At 43.4% G+C, this 24,756-nt stretch overlaps 1 protein-coding gene across 7 annotated transcripts in view; it reads right to left on the bottom strand.

The window, feature by feature from the left end:
- Positions 1 to 7,911: 7,911 nt before the first annotated feature.
- KLHL5 (kelch like family member 5) overlaps positions 7,912 to 24,756 on the bottom strand; it is a 76,458-nt gene continuing 59,613 nt past the window's right edge. For all 7 annotated transcript variants that reach the window (XM_044298305.1, XM_044298313.1, XM_044298281.1 and 4 more), the window contains exons 7-11: positions 24,526 to 24,750; positions 24,202 to 24,364; positions 21,239 to 21,451; positions 19,448 to 19,619; positions 7,912 to 10,427 (exon numbers count right to left, since the gene is read on the bottom strand). In XM_044298305.1, the coding sequence (XP_044154240.1) occupies positions 10,371 to 10,427; positions 19,448 to 19,619; positions 21,239 to 21,451; positions 24,202 to 24,364; positions 24,526 to 24,750 (830 nt within the window). In that variant the 3' untranslated portion in view covers positions 7,912 to 10,370. The remainder of the gene's footprint in view (positions 10,428 to 19,447; positions 19,620 to 21,238; positions 21,452 to 24,201; positions 24,365 to 24,525; positions 24,751 to 24,756) is intronic.

Below are 24,756 nucleotides of genomic sequence, written 5' to 3'. Positions count from 1 at the left end.
TATCCTATTATTTTAGCCTGTTGTCCATATAATGGCCACCAATAGACGTCTAAGAAAATTCAGACATTACTTCCTTTGTCACAAATGTTTCCATTTTTCTTAGTTGAGACTAAGAGGAAAAGACGTTTGGAGGACTTGGAGAATTTGGAGCCTCCTACAGATCATCGACCTCCTACTAAGTATGATACTAATGAAGGTTCCTGTGTCTATTAATTGTTTTTTTTATTTTTTTTTATGGGACTTTATTTTAGATGTTAAGCTTATTGCAAATGGAAAGGACAATAAGGGTATGTCCACACGAGGTGGAAAATACAACAGAAAAGTCCCTGAGAGCATTAACTGATACTGCAGATTAGAAATCCACCGGTCCGTTCACATTGAAATCTGCAGCATGTCACTATGTCACTTTATGCTGCAGATCTCCACAGATTTCACCCTTTGCAATAAAGAGGCTGAAATCCACAGCCATTTCCACTGCAAAAACACATATAATACATGTGATTTTTGCTCTGGAGCCACAGTGAACTTTTCTTCTGTATTTTCCATCCTGTTTGGACGTACCCTAAAAGATAAAATATAAAACAGACTCCAGCTAAAAACAGCTCCCGCTAATGTTTGAGTTCCTCACCTGCCCATTGTAAAAGTTTTTGTTTGCCGTCTTCATAAGTATAATCCAAATGGAGGTTTCTATATTGTACTGGTGAGATAATCCAAATGGAGGTTTCTATATTGTACTGGTGAGATAATCCAAATGGAGGTTTCTATATTGTACTGGTGAGATAATCCAAATGGAGGTTTCTATATTGTACTGGTGAGATAATCCAAATGGAGGTTTCTTTTTTGTACTGGTGAGATAATCCAAATGGAGGTTTCTTTATTGTACTGGTGAGATAATCCAAATGGAGGTTTCTTTATTGTACTGGTGAGTGGTTATCTACATGATAATAGCCAGATCTGGGATAGCACATGTCAGGCTCCAACTTGCTGCCCCATCTTCAGTCATTTACCTCTCCAGCCTAGATGTCAGTTGGCAGAGGCACCTGCACTGTCATGAGCCAACCTAGCACTGCTTGTGTATGAAAGAATAAAATAATATGTCAAAAGAAAAAGGCTTATTATTGGACCAAACAAAGCATGTTTTTTTTTATATATTTCAAGCCCTTTTATCATTGGTTTCCTTAGTAAAGTCAAATGGATTCTGGAGGTTCCAAATAATAGTAGGGGTTAGGAAAGTTCAAAGGTAACTCTTGGATGTTTTTCAATAACCACCATATTTTACCATCCCTTCACAGACTAGAATTCATGGCCTACCTTGGGCTGATGCCTACAACAACGGCAGAACAGCCATCAGATGATAAGGAGCCAGTGACTACAGAGAAGGAGCCAGAGACTCCTGGAAATGAGTAAGTAAAAAAACATATGTTCTAATGGTTGTTTTTGGCATTTTCATCCTTACAAATGTGTATAAAACATCGGTATTATTCAAATTTAGACCCAAAAACCCAGAAGCAAAGAAGACCCCAGATAGAACGGAGGCAGCAATGGCCTTTGTGGTAACAGGACAAAATAATGCCAAAGTGAACCCACCAGAAGCTAAGAGAAGAGCCGCCCAGAAAATGTCACCATACTCTGTGTGGGAAGAGCATAATTATGTGAAAGGGAGGACGTAACAACACAACGTAGGTGATACAGGGTAATGATGATGTCTGATAGTGAAAGTCGGTGGCAGGAGGCATGTTGTCTTATCTCTCACCTCCAATGATATCTGGGGCTTATGTTTAAACCATAATTGTTTTATGGAGTTATCTAATTCTTATTTTCTAGATGGAGATACTGAAACCCAGTAACATCAGGGGTCGGAGATAGCACCAAGCTGTATACAGCTTTCTCATCAGCATTATTTATTTATTTCATGTTTAATAAAGTTTGTTTTGTTCACTTTTGTGTAGTTGTGTCTCTTCTGTATCTTAAACTATAAACCTCATTACTTCATATCGAAAATATCATCGAGTGCTTAATAGGAAAAAAAGATTAGGCCTCCTTCAGATGGGCACGTTGTGCCTGTGTCCTATGTGCTGGATTAGTCACTGGTGTTACATCTCGAGTAAGGCTACTTTCATTGTAAGTCATGACGGATCTGTTTGGCTCTGCATCGTCAGACGGTCCCAAAAATGCTGCAAGCTGCATTTTAGTGACCGTCTAAAAAACGCAACGGAGACCAAATGCAGCCAAATTGATGCCTTCTGAACGGATCCTTATCCATTTAGAATACACTTGGCCTGAACTGATCAGTTTTGGGCCGCTTGTGAGAGCCCTGAAACGGATCTCACAAGCGGACCCAGAAACGCCAGTGTGAAAGTAGCCTTAGAATAGTTACACCAGCCTAAAGAAGGTCTAATTTCTTTTTAGCTTTTCACCCCTCGTTTGATATATAATGAGACACCATACTGAAATTAGTGTAAAACCTAAAGGGGGGAGTGACACAGAAAGTGGAGAAGGGGGGAGAGATAGAAGGGTTATGTATGTCCATGAAGCTGGTGATTCTGTGACCAAACGGTACCTCCACAGCTAAAAGCTACTTCTATAACATACTTACTATCTGGATTCAGCTGCATTAAGGGAAAAAAAATGGTCACAACTGGGTGACATAGGAAGATGATGCAGAGACCGAACAAACGGTGTTCACTGGACACTGAAGTTTAGTTAAAGGGGCTTTCAGGAGGTAACTATTGATGACCCATCTTCAGAATATATCAACAATTTCAGATTGGTGTGGGTCTGATCCCTGCCACTCCCGCTGGAAGGGGCTGCGGCACTCTTCAGAAAGTGGTCACATCCATAGTTCACATTGGCCGGCTCTCCCACTTCACAAGCCCCAAACTCAGAGAGAGTCGTCAGCTGAGGAGAGAGTGAGAGCCGTAGACTACAGCAGCTCACACCACAGCCAAACCTAAAGTAGCTTATTATGTTGTAACACTAGGTAATATGCAGCACTCCTATCTCGCCCCACAGATTTCTCCCATATAGAGATTCAGATGTCTGCCAGGGTGACTGCCAACAAGGAGTTGGAGATGTACCTGTCCCGGGATCATACATAAACATACATTGATTGGGTTTTTTAAGCTAAAAACAAGAAAGGATTGCCCCAAACTGTTGCACCCCTTGGTCTCACTGGAGTACTGTACTTCTTTATTGGGGTGTATTATATCTGTAAAGGATAATTTTGACCATAATTATGTTTTATCCAATAAGGCCACTCGTTTTGTCTTCTGTCAGCCATCCAAAGTGCTGCAAATGGTGGTAAAATCAAGGCCTTTGGATAAGAGATCATGACATGACATCATTTCCCAATGATCATGTAGATTGTCCTCAATAAATAAAGCAGTATCCAACACTACGGTGCTAATGATCTGCTGCAAATGTTGTCCTCTGGATAGTCCTATTAATTACCTTAATTACATTCAGTCAGATGTTGTATCCCGATAGTTTCCACGTGGATTGTAAAAATATACCAGTTCCAATCTCATGTTAGAACATGAGCTGTAATTATTCAGATGCCAAATTGGCTGATAGCGGATATAATAGTGTTAGGACAGTGTATTGTTACTTACTGTACCCACACAGTATTCTTCCGGTCCTAGCATTAGTTCTGAGCATGTGCTGTGTCAACACTTGACCAGAATGCAAAGGAAACTACACTCAGATGTATCACGGTCAAACTAACATAGTAAGTAACAGGGAAATTATGGATTTTATATAACTGAAACAAAAATCAAAGTGCATAATTTTTTATTACAATATATTATTTCAGAATAGAAAAAAAAATGTGTGAAAATGCACATAGTACTATATCAGGAAGAAGATTGAGAGCTGAACACAAAGTAGCACAGACCATCAGAAGGTACTGCACCTAAATACATAAAACCACATGAGCCATAACACTGTCAGGGTGCTGCCACGCTTCATGGCAGTAGAGCGTTTCGGATGCAGCCAAAAAAAAAAAATACATATCCGCAAACGTAAACTACATTAATTGAAACATTGAGTCACCGTGAAAATGCAGTGCAATCTGCAGGCATCATGTTATAGGGCAGGATCATATATGGTTTTATGGGAAAAGATTCAGTAAAACTTGTAAATTATACATTTATATCTCTGCTCTTTTTATGCATCAGCCATGTGGGCGGTCCTATTTAGTGATTGACAGCCTTCCCTATATGTTTAGTTGTATACAGGACCGCCCACATGACTGATGCATAAAAAGAGCAGAGCTATAAATGTATATGTTAAAAGTTTTACTGAATGTCTACCTATAAAAATATGTATCAGTCTGCTCAGCTCCTCCTGCTCTATAACATGCTGCCTCAAGATTAGGGTTCATTCACACAACCGTTGATTGGGTCCGCTTCTGAGCCGCACTTTTTGAGGCTTGGATGTGGACCATTCACTTCAATGGGGCTGTAAAAGATGCGTGCAGCACTCCACATGCTGTTCGCAGCCGTTATTCCACGGCCCTGCAAAATTGGGCAACGCTCACGTGCGGCATCCGTGTTTTGCAGATCCGTAATTTGCGGACCACAAAACACAGTACGGTCATGTAGCCTTACACTGCATTTTCATGGTGACGGGTTCACTTTAAAGGATAACTGTCACATTTAGAACCTAATTTCAATTTTCATATATGTAGTTGCTAATAACATGATATTGCAGAATCAGTTACTATTAGACTGACTTACCCCATATTTAATAAAATTCAGCCCTTAGCAACCAGTCTGCATAAAACTGCAATCTCTCTATTCAGTTAAGATGGCCGCCACTGCCCTGACCCTGAGGCTAATACCGCCTGCCCTCACTAGCCAGTAACAATAGCCCCCCAAAAGTGTCAGTAATCAGGGCTCTAAAAGTAGGCAGTACAGGGAACAAAAATGTGGAATTAAGGGGTAATTGAATACAGAGTGAAAAGTTGAAATAGGGCCACCAAGGAGATATTAATCACCACAATCCAATACAAAAAAAAATAAAAAAAATACGACAGTTACCCTTTAATGTCACTCAAGTTTTCGTTTACCGGAAAGAAACGCAGCATAAACTCCGATTATGTTGTTGAAAAAAAAGACAGGCGCTTTTTTTGATAATTTTTTTTTATCACATTGAAAACACAGTACTGCTGCGACTTGGGGGAGCACCCCTAGAGAAGCAGACAAGGCCAGTGCACCTGTCACACCAAGGAATGGTGTTTAGGTTGTTAAACTGAACTTACAAAGAAGCCATTATCATAAGGCCAATGCTGTGTGTAATGACAGAGGAAGGCACACAGTGCAATACACAATTACCACACAAAAGCTCTGAACCTGAATAATGCACATCATATGCCTACTAAAACAAGTTTAGACCTACTTGTTGACCAATAAAATAAAATACACAGAAATAAAATAGAAAATACAAAAGGCAGAAGGTTGGTGACCAAAACTTGACAGATACCACGAGAATCAAAAGGAAAAAGTGGGGTTAGTTTTGATAAATTTTCTATATTTTTGGTTGCGCTAAATATAATCAACTTTAAATATATCTGTGAAGCAGAAACTGCTCCTATTAGGTGATGTTCAACAAAAAATATTCAACATTTTTTAAACCAGCACCTGAATCTGAATACTGTTGTAATTGCATGTAACTAAAAATGTATTATAGCTACGAGTTATTCGCTGGAATCTATCTGTATAGCGCCATCTGCTGTTTGGTCTTTTCCTAATTTCTCTGTCCTGCTTATAGAGATGGAAGCACATGCTCAGTTCCATCCTTCAAATGCCACCAGCTTTAGTAGAAAGGATACGACTCCAGAAAAAGTGCACGCCCCCTAAGCTGCATCTTGAAATAAATCTAGCAGAGCAATTAATTAGGAGATCTCTGGATCCATGTGAGATACAGGGCTGGTTCTAGGGTTTTTAGAAAGAGACTCTCATGTACTATATGATGCCCGATTTTAATTTTTTACATTAATCATGGGACAACCACTTTTAAATTAAACAATTTACACTGTTCGGCGAGGAACCCATACTAATTGACAAAGGTAGACATCCTCAGGCAAAATGCTCACCCCCTCTCCATTTCTGCAGTTTCCCTCAGGAGTGCTGCACAGATTATACTTTTCCATAGCTTTAATAACTATTTTCTTACAGGACATGGAGGAATATCAAAGATGCCAATAGTGAGTGACTGAGATGTAATGTGAAGATATTGGGCCCCAATTACCATGTGTCTTAATACCGTTGTCTTTAAATGTGGCAGAAGAGCCTTTGGATCCTCTTGGGCACAAAGCCCAGGACAACTGCTACCTCTGCTGCACCCCCTATAGCAACTCCCTGTTTTTGAAATTTGTCAATGATGGAGATTTTCAACTAGTTCTTGAAGGTTTCGACAGGGAATTAAATTCTCTTTGGTTTAGGAATTGTGCCAGATCCAGTCTCAGACTCCAACTAATGGCATCTTCTTACTTGCTACCAATATATGTCAAAAGATCTTTAGAATAGTTGTCCACTTTAGACAATAACTTGTAGGAGGGTGATGTACTGGGGTCCAAGATCATCTGCACTGGTCACCAAGCTACAGATTTACAAATATATGTCCATATAGTTGCCTTCATGTATGAGATGGACACAAAAGCTCAATGTACACAGCTTAAAGGGGTTGTCCCGGCTCAACCTTTCATGGCCGAGATGGGAAAAACCCACAGAAAGTGCCAGCCCTGGTTTGCGCTCTGCTGTTTCAATGACTCCCACAGCAGTGGATGGGATTATCAACCTCTCGGCCATCTCTCCAAAATACTAGATCCCCGGGCCAGTGTTTACGGAGTTGTTCCCATCTAACCCAAGAATGGCCAAGTTGGGACAACCCCTTTTAAATACCAAATTTTCAAGTAAATTACAAGACTGTATACTTCTTAATTATGTATTTTCGTATGGTGTTTTGAGATTATGAATAGATTTGAAATAATTTAGAGGCTAAGAAGAAGAATTTGAAAAAAAAAATCCAAGTTATACAAAAACTACAAAGAAGGAAGGAAGAGGAGCTGCACAATTTTATTTTCCCTGCAAAATGACCGTGACAGAAAAATCACTGAATCCCAGCAGTCAATGGGATCTGTTTTGAGCTGCTGGTGTTCGTCATGTGGTGCATTCTGGCAACGCGGTTATTTTCATTTTTCTGTTCCTATACAGGAAATATGAGCCCAAATGTGAACCAGGACTTAACGAGATGTCTACAGGTAGAACAAGTACTGTATATCTGTCGGCATGAGCCAGTATCCTCACCTTATGGGAGAACTTTACTTAAAGGGTTTCTGTCACCAGATTTAACCCTATTAAGCTAGCTGATATTAGCGATGTGCTCATGTCAGCTAAACCTAACTAGCCTATTCCTACTTTTATCTATGCCCCCATTACGCCAGAAATGTAACTTTTATAATGTGCTAATTAGCCTCTAGGAGCAGGGGGGCATTGTTCCTGCTCCTAGAGGCTCCGTTCTCCCACCTTTGTCGCCTCCCTCCAAGTCCTGATTGACAGGGCCAGGCAGCGCTCGCATCCGTCTGCCGGCCCTGTGCTCTGGTGAAGTCTCGCGCCATTCAGCATTCGGCGCAGTGAGGGAAGGACTCTCGCAGGCTGCCAGCTTCCTCACTGCACCTGTGCTGTTTCACCAGAGCACAGGGCTGGCTTACCGATGCGAGCATTGCCTAGCCCTGTCAATAAGGACTTGGAACAGAGCCTCTGGGAGCAGGAACAACGCCCCCCCCCCCCTCGCTCCTAGAATATAATTAGCACATTATAAAAGTTATATTTCTGGAGTAACGTGGGCATAGATTAAAGTAGGAATAGGCTAGTTAGGTTTAGCTGACATTAGCACATCGCTAATGTCAGCTAGCTTAATAGGGTTAAATCTGGTGACAGAATCCCTTTAATAAAACATAAGATACCCTGGAGATAATGCACGCTTTCTAATGAAATAAGGACAAAAATAAGACAGCAGTATGATGAGGCAGGCTGATGGTGGAGGAGAGCCAGCGTACATGTCATCTGCCAACTATTTTAATTAGGCCTTATCCAATCTGGGACACGGACCATCTTGGTCACACAAAGTGATGGCACTACTGCCACCAATCTTCTTCATTCAGCAATGTGTTCAACTAATCAGTACAGATTTCCTATCCTCTGCTATTATAAATCACTTTTCCCTGTAAAAGTATGCAATCATTACCCTATGCTAAGTGAATAACTAATCGCTACCCATGCATACTGCACAGCCCGATAGTTGGGCAGATTATCGGGGATGAACCTTCCTGCGAACGCTCGTTTCTAACAACCTGCCCGCCTAAAGATGCAGCCAATCACCCGAGCAAAACGCTAATTCATCGGGTGAACCTGTCATTCTTGCAGGCAAGTAAACTATCGTTTCTGGGCAGCAAATCATCAGCGATCTGCTGCGCTGTGTAGTTCTGGAACTGACTTCCATCTCTACTGATAGGCAATCACTTGTAAACGAGTGGACCACCTCTTTAAATAATTATACAAATTTAATGTCTACTTACTAATGTAATGCAATCTTGGGAGAATATGGCAAAGGACTGAATGTATAGAAGCCAACAGCTCCTCTTTATGGCATAGCTTCTAGCCTACAGCCTCAACATACGTTACACGTTATATATAACAAACATCTCTAATATGCAGTTACTGGATCTATTCTTGTGAAATTATAAAATATTCTTAGGTTCAGGTCCATCTTTGGAAATACTCAGTATAGTAGTGCATGTTTCAAAGGTTTTAACTGGGCCAAGTCAGGAGCTCAGCTTATTTTTCTAGGACAGTGGATCACCCCCACAAACATTTATCACCTATTCACAGGATAGGTGATAAATGTATGATCAAGGGGAGGCTCACCATCGAACAGGAATATGGGTGTCCCTCAGTCCCCTGTGTGAATGGAGAGGTAGTTTGCATGCATGACTTCAGCTCCATTCTCTGTCTACAGGACTGCCAAGTACAATGCTCAGCTATCTCCAGCAGTCCCATAGAAGAGAATGGACTGGTGACCACGCATGCGTAGACCATACCATTCAAACTAGAAAAGGAGCCCCGTTCTTTTGATCAGTGGGGGTACCAGAGGTCAGACCTTCAGCGAACCTACGTTCATCATTTATCCTGTGGATAAATGTTCATGGGACAACCCCTTACATTTGAAAATATTTTCCTACTTCATTCTACTGGAGTCTACTTCCATTTTCTGGCTACAGCTTTGGTACTATTAACAGGTCAATGTGTGCAGTCCCCTGGTGTGCAAAACCATATGGTTACAGGAGACCTTAGCAATTCTCCTTGTAGGCTTTTTTCTGGATGTTACTAGAGATGGCCTTTCCTCTTGATAGGCCATCAGTATCTGATCAGTGGGGGTCCGACATCCCAACTAATAAGCTATTCTGAGGTAGCTTGGGTGTCGGAAGTCTGATCCAGAAGTACATATTGAGTGAATGGGAGCAGAGCTGCAGTTACCAGCTTCGTCTAGGTCTAGCACCTGAGCTACCACAAAACAGGTGATAGTGGAGGTGTGGAGCGACGGATCCCTGCTGATTACATATTAGTGGCCTATTCTGAGGATTGGTCATCTATATTAAAATCCAGAAAAACCCCTTTAATTCATGTGGCCTCTTTCGGTTTCGGTCTACTGCACATTTATACCTTTTGGGTTTTGGTTTTAACAATTACCGTGAAATTCCAAGGGATGACATTCAACCACATATTTCATAAAACATTGATCTGTGAAAATCACAAATTAGGAATTAAAAAAGAAAAGAAAAACACTTTGGTCAAATAAAGGCAAACAAATAATTAACACCACCAGGTAAAACAGTTTTTTCCTTCAGTTTTCACTCTTTGCCATTGTTCCTTAGCATACCATGTGCACTTAGTGTCCTGGGGATCACCAATCCTAATGTGGGCCCCTACAAACCTTCAGGAGCCCTGATTGCACTTGCTTTGATTCCGCAAGAAGCGATAGCTTTGCACGTGACTGTGTAGATAGAAGACATAGTAAAAGTAATAACATACTTCAATATTCTGCTTTTGATAGATCAGTACAAGACTGGTTCCACGGTTTGACCTGCAAATCTGCCTTAACATGTATAAAACATCTCTGTACGTTGGTCCGATATAATGAGTTAAATACTCTCTCAACATCCATAAAGCGTGCAGGTAGAACGCAATAACTTGTGATAAATAATAGTAGTATCCATCCATAATAAAGCCATATGCTCTATAAATAAGTCGTCATTGTGTAGCTCTTTGGGATTGTGACAGTCTGTGCAGGTAACATATAAGACTTGAGCGCTATAGCTTCACGGTGACAACACACGCCCCAGCTCTACCAAGGCACAATGGTGCAACCTGTAGGAGCAAAGAGAAACTCATGTGAATCTGTGGATGTCAAATAAAAACCAATACTAAATAAGTAAAAGTAGGTTTCCCGTTTAGAAAACTCCTTTATTAGGCCTCATGCCCACGGCCATCACTTGAATAGGTCCGCAATCCGGAAGGAGTGCTTCCATGGGTTTTCCGTCCGTGCCTCTGTACTGCAAAAAAGTAATGCATGCACAACTTTTTTGCGGTACGGACCTTCGGATGCGGATTGTGGACCCCATTGAAATGAATGGGTCCGCGTCCGTAGACAGCGGCCACACGATTGATGCCTGTGCATTGCGGACTGCTATTTGCAGTCCGCAGCACAGTCAAGGCCGGCGCATGGTCGTGTGCATGAGGCATTAAACTGCAAGCCCACAGACATCATGTACATTTTTCCTCGCAGCTCTGCATTGTATCCCTTGTTTTTGCTCCTGAAAATTTATCAATTAATTATTTGATAACTGGGCGTTTCCAACCCCCTTATCAAAGGGACATGTCCCTGCATGCTTCAGCATTGGTTGCACACTCTCAGACTGCATAGGGACATGCAGGGAAAATTGTAACACCAAGTTGTTAATTTACTTATACACAGTTGAAACCAGAAGTTTACATACACTAAAAATACACATATGCATGTTTTTCTCAATATCAGACATGAAATCAGAATAATGCTTTCCTGTTTTTGGTCAATTAGGATTACCATAATTATTATTATTTGCCAAATGCCAGAATAATGAGAGAGAGTGTTTTAAGGCATTTTATTACTTTCTGCAATGTCAAAAGTTTACATACACTAAGATTACTATGCCTTTAAACAATTCTGGACTGCCCATATGATGAAGTCATGTGTTTGGAAGCTTCTGTTAGGTTTGTTGGCAACATCTGAGTTAATTAGAGACACACCTGTGGATGTATTTAAATGCACACCTGAAACACACTGCTTCTTTGTGTAGCATCATGGGTCTAAAGAATTGAGCCAAGATATCAGGAAGAGAATTGTGGACTTGCACAAGTCTGGCTCAACCTTGGGTGCAATTTCAAGATACCCGAAGGTGCCTCGTTCATCTGTACAAACAATTACATGCAAGTACAAACAAGATGGGAATGTCCAGCCATCATACCGCTCAGGCAGGAGAAGGGTTTCTGTGTCCCAGAGATGAACATGCTTTGGTCCAACACATGCATATCAACCCAAGAACAAAAGCAAAAGACCTTGTGAGATGATGGCAGAAGCCGGTAAGATTGTGTCAATATCCACAGTGAAACAAGCACTGTATCAATATGGGAGGAAAGGCCACTCTTCCAGGAAGAAGCCATTACTCCAAAAGAAACATAAAACAGCCAGATTAATGTTTGCAAATGCACACAGGAACAAAGACCTACATTTTTGGAGACATGTCCTGTGGTCTGACACTAGGTCTGAAACTAAAATTGAACTTTTTGGCCATAATGACCATCGTTATGTTTGGAAGAAAAAGGGAGAAGCTTGGAAGCCTAAGAACAGCATCTCAACTGTGAAACACGGGGGTGGCAGCATCATGTTGTGGAGTTATTTTGCTGCAGGAGGGACTGGTGCACTTCACAAAATAGATGGCATCAGGAGGAAAGAAGATTATGTGGAAATACTGAAACAACATCTCAAGATATCAGCCAGGGAGTTAAAGCTTGGGCGGAAATGGGTCTTCCAAATGGATAATGACCCGAAGTATAGTGCCAAACTGGTTACAAAGTGGCTTAAGGATAACAAAGTCAATGTGTTGGAGCGGCCATCACAAAGCCCTGATCTCAATCCTATTAAAAATGTATGGGCAATGTGGATTTCCACCCTGTATTTCACTCTTTACAATGACTCTGCAGTAAATCCACAGCAATACATCTGCATGCAACACATGAAGAATTTGCCGCTGTGAGAGATGGGAATCCATTTTGTCTCTGAGTACAAAGGGTCTTGGTGAAAAAATACAGAATGCTGACATGGCAATCACATGCCTCACTATCTGTGTCCTGTTCCCTGAAAATAACATTTTGTTTCAGTTTCATGACCTCATATAATAACTTTTCTTGAATTTGGTTTTGCGAATAAGATATGCAAGCTGTCTTGTGCCTTTGGATGACAGCCAATAAACTTGCTATAAGGAGTGTGTGTTTTGAAACAATAAACAGATTACTTGATTCAGTTTTCTCTGTGCGCACAAAAAACTCTGCAGTCTGATTTGGACCCCGGCAATCATAGGGAAGGGCCGATTGCCCTAACACCACTGTATGACAAGGTTTTAATTGGTCCTTACCCTTTAATTCCATGTAATGTAGTTTGGTTAGAGATGTCTGATACCTGGTCGTGTTCCTGAAGAATGAAGTAACTGTACATGTGTACTGCCCTTTAGGTGGGGCTAGGAGGGGCCAAGAGACTAAAAAACATTTAGCTGTGGAACAAAGAGCTCAGCTCCATTGAGGACATCATCAGGATAAGACATGTCTTGCTACCAACACCTCTCTTTGTATCATATGGGCGTTGGCCGAGTGCCATGTTGGGAGCTGGTTGAAGTGGAGCTTGCTCATTTGTTTTGAAGACTTTAGGTGACTGCTACTTTATGTTACCTTTAAATATATATATATATATATATATATATATATATATATAAGAGATAGAACGTGATGGCGGCACTGGACAGTAAAAGCCGACGGGTGCTAGGTCCAGGGATATGGCTGCTTACCCCATAATGATGATGAAGAAAACCGGACAGCACTACAAGTAAAAAGCAATTGGTGTTTATTCACCCATGTGGAAGGCAACGTTTCAGCTCAGACAAAGAGCCTTTTTCAAAAGGCTCTTTGTCTGAGCTGAAACGTTGCCTTCCACACGGGTGAATAAACACCAATTGCTTTTTACCTGGAGTGCTGTCCGGTTTTCTTCATTATATTATATATATCATTTGTACTTTATCACTTTATTCAAGTCTTGTGATGAAAAGGTAAAGTGACATCCTGTAATGGTGCATCAGCCTGTGATTCAGGAACACTGCAGTCCTCTTTACATTTCATCTACTGTCTGCACCAAGAAGGAATGTTTCTGGCTCGTCAGGGGAGGTGACAGATCCTCTTTAACATGTTTTAGTAACTACTTGCATTCCCCATGTAATAACAATTCTGGAGCACTTCTATTCTTATGACTGCATAATTCCCCATTCCTTTAATATTTCTGCTAGAAGTTATGAATTAATTACCAGCAGTTTGCAGTGAATGTCAAGATAGGTGTTACCAGTTGGTGTGTCCCTGCAGAGTCTGACACTGGCACCACTGATTGGATAATATCAGACTGTGTAAGGACACATTCTCTAATGGTAACACCCAGCTGGACCCTTATTAAAAACTGCTAGCACTTCATTGATAATTTGTAGAATGAATAATAAATGAATCACACAACATAGAGTCATAAGAATAGAGGCTCCAGAACGGTTATCACATGGGGAATGCAAGTAATTGCTAAAACAGACGTGTCAGGAGAGGTGATAGGCCCTCTTGAAGTGCACCTGCCATGCATTTACCCATGAAGGATGTGCTCATAGGGGCCTCTGTAGATATCAAGTTTAACTCCTTAAAGGGGTTGTCCGGGTTCAGAGCTGAACCCAGACATACCCATATATTCACCCAGGCAGCCCCACTAAAATGCTCCGATGCTCTTCTTTGCCCTGCGCTAAATTGCACAGGGCAAAGGCATTTTCAGGAGATCCGCTGATGTACAATGTAGATTGTAAGCCATCACGGGCAGGGCCCTCTCTCCTTCTGTACCAATTTGTAACTCATCTTGTTTATGATTAGTGCAATTGTCTGTATTATGTATGTGCACCCCTTATCATATGTACAGCGCTATGGAATGAATGGCGCTTTAATAATAAATACTAATAATGTACCGGGCTCTCCATAGGGCTGCCAGATGGAGGCTTCCACCCAGCAGTGAGCCCGGTGACGTCACAGGCACTGATGGGTGGGCTTTAGCGCTGCCTTAGGCTGCTTTCACACTAGCGTTCGGGTGTCAGCTCCGTTTGAAGGGGCTCACGAGCGGACCCGAACGCAGCCGTCCAGCCCTGATGCAGTCTGAATGGAGCGGATCCGCTCAGACTGCATCAGTCTGGCGGCGTTCAGCCTCCGCTCCGCTCGCCTCCGCACGGACAGGCGGACAGCTGAACGCTGCTTGCAGCGTTCGGGTGTCCGCCTGGCCGTGCGGAGGCGTGCGGATCCGTCTAGACTTACAATGTAAGTCAATGGGGACGGATCCGTTTGAAGATGCCACAATATGGCTCAATCTTCAAGCGGATCCGTCCCCCATTGACTTTACATTGAAAGTCTGGACGGATCCGTCCGAGGCTATTTTCACACTTAGCTTTTTTTTGCTAATATAATGCAGACGGATCCGTTCTGAACGGAGCCTCCGTCTGCATTATTACGATCGGATCCGTTCAGAACGGATCCGATCGAACGCTAGTGTGAAAGTAGCCTTAGCCTGTAAAGCGGCTAGGGCAGCCCTAAAGCCCGCCAATCAGAGACGGTGACTGTAACGGACCGTTTCCGTGGACAAGGGGTTAAAATCCGTTTAGGCGATATGCCCCTTTCCGAGAGACAGGCACAGCTACTGCAGAACACCAACCTCCCGAACTGGATACAAAATAGCACTCCAAACTGGAACCTCGCAAGTAGCTGCCGGCAGACGAACAGGAAAAGCGTATCCGTCAGCTTACACTCCTGGCAATCAGTCTCCAACAGCATACAGGGAATCCCCCCAATAACGAGACAAGGCTCCGTCTTGAGGGCCAAGCAGTGCTCTGACTGTACTTCAAGTACAGCCTCTTTTATTGATAAAAACCAAACATAGTACTGCCCACAGGGTTTTGAAATCCAACCAATCAGTAATTCACAACACACACAATGTAAATACAGCAACCAATCGTTCCCGCCCCCTAGAGGACCAGAAGGGAGACTGCGACACAGAACAGATACAACATATCCCCACAATGCATCATGGTTTCCTTCTCTCTGCCTGGGAGACGACCGAAGACAATCCAATTATCTCTCAGGACAAAGGGGAGATCGCCAATACACATGTGGAGACGACAGGATAGACATCACCATTTAAACACACAATGGGACAATGGGACAATAGAACCACACCCAGCATATTCCTCCCAAGCTGACAAGTTACACTTATTATAAGTTGTTACAACTTTGTGAGGTTACATTGTCCATACATATAACTTACATCAATTTAAACAGTATAACTTGGGGGACAAACCTATCCAAAATTCCCTGGAATAGGTTCAGGGGTTTAAAAGTTACTATGGGCCATAATCCTGAGGCAAGAGGCTTTTAAACAGCCCCCTCCAAAACCCAGTGGCGAGGTTGGTTTCGCCACACATCTTCCCCCCCCCCCGGGAAGACTAACCAGATACCTGACCTCACGCCGGTCGGTACCTGAGTTAGTCTGGCAGGCCACCCACAACAAAATACTGGACCTGCTGAATTTCGTAGCCTGTCTCTGTCCAGTGAATCCACCAAGATTATATTTGTAGCTGGTACTCCCGGTCTCTGAGTTGCTCCCTGGCTTGGAGTGGAGGTTGCTTTGTGGGCAGGGATCTGCGGTACTCTGCCCTGGTGCCAGCACTACCACGGAAGAAGCCTGGTTGGAGTCTGGTTGTTGGAGGGGGAAACCGACTGTCTCCCCTTTGGCTAAACAGCCCTGTTGCTGGGGGACAGGACCGACTGTCCCTACCCCCTGTGCTGTAAGTGCAGAGACTACGGTCCCATCTGCAGAGTTGTGGGGCTTACTGTCTCCCCCTGGTGCGTTAAGCTGCCGCTGGGGAGAGGGGGTAACAAGCTCCTCTCCCATACATACTTCCAGCCGATGGGGAGGGCGACCGACCGCCTCCACTCCCAATACAGTGTCCTGCTGCTGGGGAAAGGAGACTGGGCTCTCTATTCCCTGTAGGACACTCTGCCGCTGGGGGACAGGACCGACTGTCTCTGCCCCCTGTAACTCCGTCTGCCGCTGGGGAATGGAGACTCGGCTCCCAATTCCCAAAAAATCATGCTGCTGCTGGGGGGCAGGAACAACTACCTCTGCCCCCTGTAACTCAGCCTGCCGCTGGGGAGGGAGGCCGCTGCTCTCCCCTCCCTGCACTTCACACTGCCGCTGGGGAATGGAGACTAGGCTCCCAATTCCCAAAAAATCATGCTGCTGCTGGGGGGCAGGAAAAACTACCTCTGCCCCCTGTAACTCAGCCTGCCGCTGGGGAATGGAGACTAGGCTCCCAATTCCCTGCAGGACCGGTGGAGAGACCTCGGTCCCATCTCCACCGGCCACCTGGGGTTCTTCCCAGTAAACATCAACAATATCCTCCCAGCTGAAAGGCTCTGGACCTGGGTCTGACTTCTTGCTGTCCTGCTGAGCCTTCCCAATGGAGTGGAAGAGATCTCGGTAGTCCTGCTCCAGTTCCCACTCCAGGGTTGCTAGGTGAGCCAGGTCTTGCTCTACCTCATGGGGGTCATCCCACTCATGCCTAGCCTCCCTCTCATAGAAAATGTCCTGAAGTCTGGACTGTGCAGGGCTCCCGAAGTCAGGCTCTGCAAAGGACTCCCATAACAAGCCAGGACCATCAAACTCCTCTCCCTCTGGCTTGTCATGCTCAGCTGTCCAGGGTATAAACTGTGCCACATACCACCAAAGCGCCTGGTAGGCATCCTCCAGCCATAGCTCCTGCCATACCCGGTGCTCTAGTTCCTTTACCCATTCCTCCAGGGGCTGCTCTCCCAGGAAGGACATCCGCAGGGCCACTTGCTTCTGCAACCGCTGCTCTTCACTGGGGAGACTCTCACCTCGCTGGTATTGTACATTATCCAGGGCCTGGTACCAGATGCCTTTCCTTAATGCATCCCGGCCATCCAGGTCCTCCTCCTCGTATAACACTGCTGGTTCCATCCTGGTGCTTTTAGGGTCGCTGTACTGGGACATGCGTTGCCCTTAAATAGTAGAATCCACAGAAATGGTGTCTCCTGTAGCTGTCCTTCTGGCTGTAGGAACGATCCCGCTGCTTGCCACCAATGTAACGGACCGTTTCAGCAGACAAGGGGTTAAGATCCGTTTAGGCGATATGCCCCTTTCAGAGAGACAGGCACAGCTACTGCAGAACACCAACCTCCCGAACTGGATACAAAATAGCACTCCAAACTGGAACCTCGCGGATAGCTGCCAGCAGACGAACAGGAAAAGCGTATCAGTCAGCTTACACTCCTGGCAATCAGTCTCCAACAGCATACAGGGAATCCCCCCAATAACGAGACAAGGCTCCGTCTTGAGGGTCAAGCAGTGCTCTGACTGTACTTCAAGTACAGCCTCTTTTATTGATAAAAACCAAACATAGTACTGCCCACAGGGTTTTGAAATCCAACCAATCAGTAATTCACAACACACACAATGTAAATACAGCAACCAATCGTTCCCGCCCCCTAGAGGACCAGAAGGGAGACTGCGACACAGAACAGATACAACATATCCCCACAATGCATCATGGTTTCCTCCTCTCTGCCTGGGAGATGACCGAAGACAATCCAATTATCTCTCAGGACAAAGGGGAGATCGCCAATACACATGTGGAGACGACAGGACAGACATCACCATTTAAACACACAATGGGACAATAGAACCACACCCAGCATATTCCTCCCAAGCTGACAAGTTACACTTATTATAAGTTGTTACAACTTTGTGAGGTTACATTGTCCATACATATAACTTACATCAATTTAAACAGTATAACTTGGGGGACAAACCTATCCAAAATTCCCTGGAATAGGTTCAGGGGTTTAAAAGTTACTATGGGCCATAATCCTGAGGCAAGAGGCTTTTAAACAGCCCCCTCCAAAACCCAGTGGCGAGGTTGGTTTCGCCACAGTGACGTCACCAAACACACTGCTGGGAGGAAGCCTCAGCCTAGCAGTGTTTATTTTAAATTAAAAAAAGCCCTTTTCCTGCGCGATCCAGTGCAGGGCAAGATAAAACATTGGAGCATGAAATGCTCCGATGCTAACATCAGGGGAGGGCTGCCTGGGTGAAATTCTGGGTATGTCCGGGTTCAGATCTGAACCCAGACAACCCCTTTAAGACTGAGATTGTTTTAGTCTAAATTACATGTTTTAGCAATTTTGTGCATGGGGTGAATTAATGGCCCTATAACTTTTTTTATTTCTTGGGCTACTAAAATAATTTTTGCACCCTTGTTTTTTTTTTTTTTTTTCATGACACATCGGTTTGTTTTTACCTTTTTTGCTTTAATAGAAATGGTTTTTATTGTTCTTTTTAGATTTATTACCTGTAATGTGCTAAAAAAAAAATGATACTAAAATATATTAGAATGGCTTTCAGTTTTGGTTTAATATGTAATATGTAGTATTGGATTATGAGACAACTATGGCAGCTGTTTCAGTTGACATGGGTAGTGTCTTTTTTTCTATTTTTATTATTTAAATTTTTATTTTTATTTTTTGTTTAGTATGTCCCTCATGAGGTCATAATAGACCTCTAGGGGGAATTCACGTTTTTTTGCAATTAGTCACAGGTAGAGCTAATCTGGGGCTGGTAAGACCCAGGAGCTCTGCAATGCTGAGGTTCACCCACCAACCCTGTGATCCCAGCCTTGCCATTGCCTCTATTCACCGCAAACTAGGAAGCAATAGAGAATACAGATATGGTTAGAAAGCAACTCTGTCTTCTACCTTGGGTCCTACTGATATTAGATTGCTTTAAACCCATGCTGTACATTTACAATGGCATGGGTTTAATGCCCAGCACCAGGCACTGTACATGTAGTTAAGAGAAGACACAGCTTACGGTGTGCCTTCTCTCACCTACAGCATATTGTTTAATCTTCTGCTAGAAGAAATATTTTTAGAATACAGATACACTCTTATCACTCTATATAATAAAAGGAGTCATTGCTAAAAACAGTTTTACTGACCTGTGTCCATTCATTTGTTTGTGGGTCATAAGCCTCCACATTAGTGAGATAGCTCTGCCCATTATATCCACCTACAGCATACAGTTTGTCGCCCAACAGACAGACACCGACTGCATCCCTGCTAATGCTCATGGAGGCCACCGAGGTCCACGTGTCTGTTTTGGGATCAAACCTATAAAATGATAACATGTAATCACATCAAAATCTAGATGCATGACCAAATGTGTGCAGACGTACCTAAAGATTACCAAGTTGGGCCATTTAAGCCACACAATTCACTATCTGCTAGTCTGCTGGGCAATGGTTACTAGGGCACTTCCTGCCCAAATATATAATGTCTACCATAATATTTTATGATGATCTGTGGCTGTTTTGCATGGCTGAGATTCAATACAGCAAAATCTTAAAACAGATTTGTCAGCACAGAAAGTCGGTGGAGGTCAAATTACTCTATATCTTTCTGATCCAGAGAATGAGCTTCTTTAAGATCTGTTCACATTTTGTTTGTGCCCATAGGCCTCAATGCAACCATCATATGCCAAAAGAGTGCCCCTTTGGCATACGCTGGTCTGGTATGTATCAGCTTTCCTGCTACGCTTTCCTATATAGAGGAACAGAGTAAAATACATATACCAGTTGATATACTTTTTTTATTATAGTCAATGGATGATGTATGCCAATACAGCGGCATATGTCTGAGGTTTCCATTGGAGAATGCTCCTGGCAAATACCTTGAAGAAAACCAAAAATGGGATTTAAACACAGAATAAATGCTGTGATCCATTTAAATTTTTTCTTGGTCGGTGGTGCTCCCAGACATCCGCTGTGCAGAAAACTGCGGTCCAGCTTCTTTCAAGTGAATGCTACTGTGTTGAAGTTCCTGTCACAGTCAACCCCTTAAAGGGCTTGTTCCTTCATAAAACCTTATAAACTATCCATAGGATAAGGGATGATCAGGAGGGGTATGACTGCTGGGAGCCCCAACGATCATGAAAATGGGATCCTGGAGTGACCAAAATGAACGGAATGGTGGTCACGAATGCACACTACTGCTCATTCATCTGTATGGAAATTCTGGAGATAGCCAAGTGTTGTGCTCACCTTCTCCTCAGCAGACCCATAGTGTTGAATGAAGAAGCAGTGTGCATTTACGACCATTGCTTTATTCATTCCAGGGACTCTGGGACCCTACTCATGACTGTTGAGAGTCCCATCAGTCAGACTTTCACAGGTCAGACACTTATCACCAATCGCATAGACAGGTTATTATGGAGGAACAATCTGTTACCTATCAGAATTATGCAGGAATAGCATGTAGGGTCTAAGACAATCCATATAAAATAAGGTATTTAACTAATACATACTGTCAGAGAGACTTCTCCCTGTTCTCAGCATGTCATTGTAGCGGTGGCCTATGCTCTACTAGGGTATATGGGTGTAACAGAGGATGGTCCTGTACTACAGCCCCCCACTTCTATGTGTCAGTCAGAAAGCAGATCTTTTAGAGGGTTTCCCACTTTGGCTGTCCCAATGTAAACGTGCATAAAGTGGTGGGTCAGTAATTTGAATTGCTGCCACAGGATGCCATCTTTAACATGGCAGTGGTCATGAATGTATGTTCTGATGCAGCTTCCCTCAATGATAACAGCTGATTATCGGGGTTAAAGAAGTTGGACCCCCGGCACTCAGCCAACTTCTTAAACTGGGGTTTTCTACCTCAAGTATGACACTGGTCTAAGAAGACCACACAAGTACTTAATATGCAGAGAGAAAATAAACAAATTAAGTTACCTTTCTACACAGTCTGAAAGTCGACATGTTAAATTCGAAGCTGGGGCATCATGTCCACCAATCGCATACAAGAAACCATTCCATGTGGCTACCCCAACTCCCCCTCTTCTTTGGGACATCTGTGAGCACAAGGTCCACTTATTGGTGTGAGGATCAAAGCATTCTACAGACTTTAGGCAAGAACTTCCATCCCGACCACCGACTGCAAAAAGCCTGGAAGAAATTTAAACCAAGATGTGCCATTTCCTTGAGAATTGAAAATAATCTAAAAGATGCAATTAATATGAACATATGCTTTAAGGTTCAATGCAAAACAAAGTCTGACACTACATCAGCTATAGACAGAAAATATGCATCCCTAAACATCATTGTGGGATTTAGTAGATCACCAAGTACAATCAATGTTCTTTCCTGTACATTATTCACTGTCATTCTGATATCCTAGATATAATATCATTATAAGCCAACATTATCATTATCAATATCATTATAAAAACTCATTATTGGTTATATGATATAAATATATACACTCAATGACAAAAAAAAAATAAAGAACCCAGATAGAAATGTCAGATTGCTACAAAGCTCTCCATGTGATTATGTCTCAGGCAGATATGTAAATGTGTACACAAATGGTCCTATTAGACAATGGGTCGTGCCACAGAACAGCGTAAAAGTGCTCCCCCCACTGCCCTATAAAATGTCTCTCAGAGGCTTCTTTTGGGTCGTGTACCTCTTGTTAAGAGATCATTTACTGCTAGACAATACACAAAGACATTTTGTTCAGTTGACAGAGAGGGCGTATCATTGGACTGAGAGAAGCAGCATGGTCTTTTCGATGAATTGCCTGCCATCTAGCCTGTTCTGACCTAGCTGTGTGGAGGTATTAGTTCTATGAGGGCACACAGCAAACATAACTCAGACAGAGTTTAGAGTGTCACAGAGAGTCATCAGCAGGTTGCAACAGAGATACAGAGAGACTGGAAGAGTCACAGAAAGACATAGAAGTGGACGTCCTTTGGCCACATCCCACACTGATGACCGCTTAATTGTGAACAATGCCCTGCGGAACCGGATGATGAATGCCACACAACTCCAGCCACATTTAAAGGAGGTGAGAGACACCCAAGTGTCATGTCAGACCATTCAAAACTGTTTACATCAGTGTGGTCTGCAAGCTAGATGACCTGCAAGGGTACCTGACCACACCACCAGGCACAGGCATCATTGTCTTGCATGGGCCAGGGAGCATCTACTCTGGTACTACTCACGCTAAGCAGATATCATGGCTGCCAACGATGTTGGAGACATCAGGGAGAGCGCTATGCATCAGCCACTGTTGTCACCAGACGAGCCTATGGTGGTGGTAGTGTTACAGTGTGGGCAGGTCTAGTCAATACAGAACTGCTCTACACTTTGTGAATGGTACAGTGACAAGCCCATACTACTTGAATAACATCATTAATCCAGTCATTGTGCCTCTGCATAAACAACACAGGCCTAATGTTATCTTCATGGACGACAATGCGCCAGCTCATTGAGGATGCATCATTAGGGAACGGCTGCTGGAGACTGGGGTACCTCAAATGAAGTGGCCTGCACTTTCTCCAGACCTGAATCCCAATGAAAACATGGGATCAGCTGAGCCGTGTAGAGGCTTGTAACTCTGTACCCCAGAACCTCAATGACAATCACATAATTTGATCAAAAATAGGATTTTTTTGCTTACCTGTAAAATCCTTATCTCGCTGAGTTCATTGGGGACACAGAAAACCATGGGTATAGCTGTTGCCACTAAGAGGCGACACTAAGCAAAAAAGTGTTAGCTCCTCCCTTCAGCTATACCCCTCCTGCAGACACTGAGCTAATCAGTTTGTACGACAGCAGTAGGAGCATCCCGGAGAAGCCAACAGAAATCAATAAAAAAGGAAGAAAGACGGAGATGGGTCCAAATCAAGAACCGGAGAGACCTATCAAGGAGAGCCAGCAATGTGTTTACGGGGTGGGAGTTGTGTCTCCCAATGAACTCCGCGAGAAAAGGATTTTACAGGTAAGCACAAAAATATCCTATTTACTCGCTCGTATAATTGGGGGACACAGAAGACCATGGGACATTAAATAGCAGTACCATGGGGAGGGAACAAGACCAGAACAAATCCAAAACCTTTCATAAGGCCCTGCACAGAATTTTGGGGGAAGGACGCACCAAAAAAGCGTGAAAAAATGGGCAGGAAGAGCGTTTCCCAGTAAGGCCAGCCAAAGAGCGGTTGAACACACAGAGGCCCCAGCTGGGCACAAGAAGAACAGCACAGGAGACATAAGCCACGGCTTAGGAGACTTCTGAAGAAGTGGAGAGCACACAGAATATCCAGAGATGGACCAGAAAGAAAACAAGTCAGTCACCAGAACAAATGGAGCAACTGCAGGAATACCGGAGAGAGAAAACAAAACTTGGGCCCAGAAAATTTGGGATCAGTACCCCAGGAAAAAAACACCCTAGAGTGATCAACAGACATGACATGGCATGGCATGAAAAAAAAAAAAAAAAAAGCTTCGGCAGACCAGCAGGAAAACATGTCTGCCTCCTACGGACACTAAGTTAAAACTGTCTGCAGGAGGGGTATAGCTGAGAGGAGGAGCTAACACTTTTTTGCTTAGTGTCGCCTCCTAATGGCTACAGCTATACCCATGGTCTTTTGTGTCCCCAATGATACGAGGGAGAAATGTGCACTTAGAACCTCAAACTCAGACATATTGTACTGTAAATATAACTGTAATGCCATTTACAATAATTCATATAGCAGACGGGAACCTGCACATTTATTTCACATTGCCTGGATGTTCTGCCTAGATTTGCTTTCTTCCAGTCCATACATATGACATAGACTGGGAAGTTTTTGCTTGAGATTTAGAAATCTTTATTGAATACACTATACAAAAATTAAGAGTGTAGATTTACTCACTTTCCACCCAAGACCGCTACACCAACAGTGCTCCTTGGAGATGACATACTTGCAACAAAGTTCCATTGCCTGGCCTGAGGATCCCATCGTTCCACCGTGTTGAGGTAGCTCCAACCATCATGGCCACCAACAGCATACATGGGACCTTCTAAAACAGCCACACCTATTATAACACAGCCAGGAGATAAACCGGTGACTGTTAGTAGCACTGCTGCAGCAAGTAGATTAGATAGGTAGATAGATAGATAGGGTACTAACAAAAGGTTGGTAGTCTGTATTTGTAACCTGCCGCTATCTGTACAAACACTGGATGTCTGTGCTTACCCAGACCGTGGCGATGCGTAGACATGGGAGGCATGACACTCCACGTTTTGGTTTTAGGATTATAACACTCAACAGTATTCAGTGTCTTCAGTCCGTCCCTCCCTCCGACAACATACAGCTTGTCATCCAACACTGCAACACCAAACTGCAGCCTCCGGCCATTCAGGTTTGCTACTGGGGTCCACATGTTAGTCCGCAGATCATACTTTTCAATACTAGTAGCTCCTAGAT

The sequence above is a fragment of the Bufo gargarizans genome, chromosome 1 (genome assembly GCF_014858855.1).
Source record: "Bufo gargarizans isolate SCDJY-AF-19 chromosome 1, ASM1485885v1, whole genome shotgun sequence".
Lineage (NCBI taxonomy): Eukaryota > Metazoa > Chordata > Amphibia > Anura > Bufonidae > Bufo > Bufo gargarizans.
This window is presented reverse-complemented; position numbering and strand designations above follow the sequence as displayed.